The sequence below is a fragment of the Olea europaea genome, unplaced genomic scaffold (genome assembly GCF_002742605.1).
Source record: "Olea europaea var. sylvestris unplaced genomic scaffold, O_europaea_v1 scaffold9695, whole genome shotgun sequence".
Taxonomy (NCBI): domain Eukaryota; kingdom Viridiplantae; phylum Streptophyta; class Magnoliopsida; order Lamiales; family Oleaceae; genus Olea; species Olea europaea.
In genome coordinates, this window is record NW_019268197.1 from 1,778 (window position 1) to 5,030 (window position 3,253).

The following is a 3,253-nucleotide window of genomic DNA, read 5'->3' on the forward strand; positions in this document are numbered from 1 at the left end:
TTCATAGCCCATGTCGTGTATTGATTAAGATCTTCTACAAGGAGCAGATCTTATAAGAAGTTTGAATATTTCCCATTATCATGTTATTCTACTTTCATATCCCGAACACCAAGGAAAAAAGAATGAAGGAAAAATAAGACCAAATTGAGCAGGCATTTGGGCAGTTTTAATTGATTTTCTCTTTTTTATTTCATTTCTTAAAAATGTTATTTCTGAGTAGGTGAAAGCCAATGTTAATTGGCTGAGGTCTCTTTCAACTTTGAAACGGAAGGCAACACTTCACTAATCAATTGATACGTTTCTACTGCTCCGCTTTTCATTAATTTTTATAAACCCTAGTCTTATGAAGTTAAATGCATAATTTGCCAGTAACTCACTTAAACTCTCATCTTCTTTGAATTTTTCAGGTGGATTTTTCCTGTATTGGGCATAATGGAGCAGAAGCCTCGGATGCTGGTGCCAAGACTGAAATTGGGTACCCAAGGGCTGGAGGTAATACCTTTCTTTCAATCTTACTTATAAAAATATATTTCCTCGTTGATCCAAATTGAAAATATTAGTTATAGTGGAATTTAAGGGGGGAAAAAGGATTAACTTATCTAAAAATATAGGGAAACAAAAAATGTTATCTTTACTTATTTTGAAGCTCATCCTACTATGGATATGCATCTGATCAAAGACTGATAAGTTAAAAATTTTCTTGATAGGCAATCGGAAAACATTGGTTTCCCCGTGTCTGTGGTTGATCAGTCTCTGTTTTCTCCATCTTCTTTTACTTGATTGCAGTGTCGTGTAAACAGATTGACCGGCAGTAGACTTTATACGGTTTGGTCGAAAAATATGTGTTTATAAATGATAATTCAGAAAATTTTATATTTTAGTTGAGGTTGAATGCTGCACGCTGTAGTTTGCTTTATTGTAATTGTTAGGTAGCCTTGTCGGTAGACGAGACAACAAAATAGTGTTGATGATGATGTATTAGAGATACTAAGGCTGTCTTTGGTGGCATGAAACTTGAGACTTAGATTGGAGTAGTACCATTTGAATGTGAATTGATCCTTTGTATGTTCCAGTTTCGACGTCTTTAAACATAGCGATGGTATGTACTTGAATTCTAAAGATACAAATGAACCTTTTCAGTGTAACGTTAAGTGAAGTTTTAGCATTTCTTTTCTTGATCCGTGAATAATTAGACTATAATTACCATAATTCCTATGGGCAAGCATGTGAGGTACAATTCATTTAACTTTAACATTAACTTGCTGCCATATAATTCTTATCTGCAAATTTAGATCTTGAAGTCAGCTTATCCTTGTTTGCCTCCAATAAAGATCCTAAATTTGTGCTACCTTCATGGTACCAATTTCCCTTCTGGTAAGGATTGGCATTAAGCAAAATGGGATATTACTAAATAATCATCTTTTCTTTTTTATCATCGAGAACCTAAAGGGCTTTTGTCACTGGTTGTCCTGTCCCATTCGATCCGTGGTTATTCTATTACATTGCTGTCTTAATGTTATGTTCATGCAGATTAAGCCCAGTAAAATAAGCATAATGTTTATAAAATATACACTGATTAGATACTCAGTTATATTAATAAGAGTGGGATCATGATTGAGAGGTCTTTTGCGTTCAGGTTTCTAAACCGGGTTTTGGTTGTGGGGGACTTTCTGGCATACTAAATGCTCCACTCTCGCATGAAGCTGGATGTGCGATTTTGAAAGAAGCATTCAATATGGGTATCACCTTCTTTGACACTGCTGATCGCTATGGACAGGAGGGCGACAATGAGATAATGATTGGCAAGGTAATTCTGTCACTTGAAAATTAGAACATGCCATTGAATACCCTAAACTTATTTTCGGAAAATTCGTCGTCTATAAGAGAAATAATTTGGTTGTTTACTATGATTTATTAGGCGTTAGAAGAGTTGCCTCGTGAACAAGTTCAACTAGCAAGTAAATTTGGCATTTATAAGCTGGATTTCACTCAAGTAGAGGTCAAAGGAACTCCTAAGTATGTGCGGCAATGCATCGAAGCCAGTCTTAAGCGGCTGAATGTGGATTACATTGATCTGTATTATCCGCACCGGATAGACATATCTGTGCCAATAGAGGAAACGGTTAGTATTAGAAGAAAATTCATTCTATTTATGTTACTATATGATATTTCTGCATTTTCGCTATACTGCCCCTAAAATTTGTATTCATTTCTTTCCTTTCGTGTCTTTCTCCTTTGAGTTGATTCTGGAGAAAAGATGTGGGAGCTAAAGAAGCTAGTGGAAGAGGGAAAGATTAGATACATTGGGTTGTCCGAAGCTAGTGTGGATACAATCAGGAGGGCACATGCAGTTCATCCAATAACTGCTGTAGAAATGGAGTATTCTCTATGGACTCGTGAAATAGAAGAGGATGTAATCCCACTTTGTAGGTAAGTTGAAAATTTGTAATTTTGTTTCTTTCTTCCAATATTATATTTTAAAAAAAAATCATTAGATATTCATCTTTATGGTGTTGGACTTTGGCCTAGATGAGAAATACTAAGAAGATAAATACCAAAATAAAAAGTTTGCATCAATGTTACGAGAGGAATAAATTTTCCCGCCTCTTTGATTTAGGGAACTTGGTATTGGAATTGTAGCTTATAGCCCTCTTGGTCATGGATTCTTTGCTGGGAAGGCAATTGTGGAGAGCTTGCCTTCAAAGAGTTTTCTGGTAATATTTGCTAATTTCTTTTCATCTTTAGTCCTCCTTGAGGGCATATTTGGTAAGATAGATTAGACAGTACTGAGCTATATAAATAAGAAAACTTTTAAATTAATTATTTTGTTCTTCTAGGTTAAGCACCCAAGGTTTGCTGGAGAGAATCTAGAGAAGAACAAAGTACTTTATGCTCGTTTTGCCAATTTAGCAGCCAAGCATTCTTGCACTCTTCCTCAACTAGCTCTGGCATGGCTTCTCCATCAGGGAGATGATGTGGTTCCAATACCTGGTAAGCATGCAAAAGTCGCACATTGACATTGACATTGACAATGTTTTCTTAAATCTTGACTGATGAAATATTATTTACTCTGAAAGGTTTTGATCTTAAATTGAATGATATACAAGAACAACAAAGATTAAGGACCTTATTGACAACATTAATTCTCTAGCTGTCAAGCTGACACCTGGTGACTTGAAAGAAATAGCTGATGCAATTCCCATCGATCAAGTTGCTGGAGAAAGAGAAGTTGTCCTCTTCTCAAAATACAACT

General features: G+C 35.5%; 1 protein-coding gene across 1 annotated transcript; it reads left to right on the forward strand.

Moving 5' to 3' along the window:
* Positions 1-319: 319 nt before the first annotated feature.
* Positions 320-3,249, forward strand: LOC111392725 (perakine reductase-like; the record flags this gene model as incomplete). Its single annotated transcript, XM_023018129.1, has 7 exons — positions 320-492; positions 1,637-1,807; positions 1,919-2,122; positions 2,258-2,430; positions 2,618-2,714; positions 2,838-2,991; positions 3,107-3,249. Coding segments are annotated over exons 1-7 (1,002 nt in total), but the record flags the coding sequence as incomplete, so codon positions are not given.
* Between the last annotated feature and the right edge of the window lie 4 nt (positions 3,250-3,253).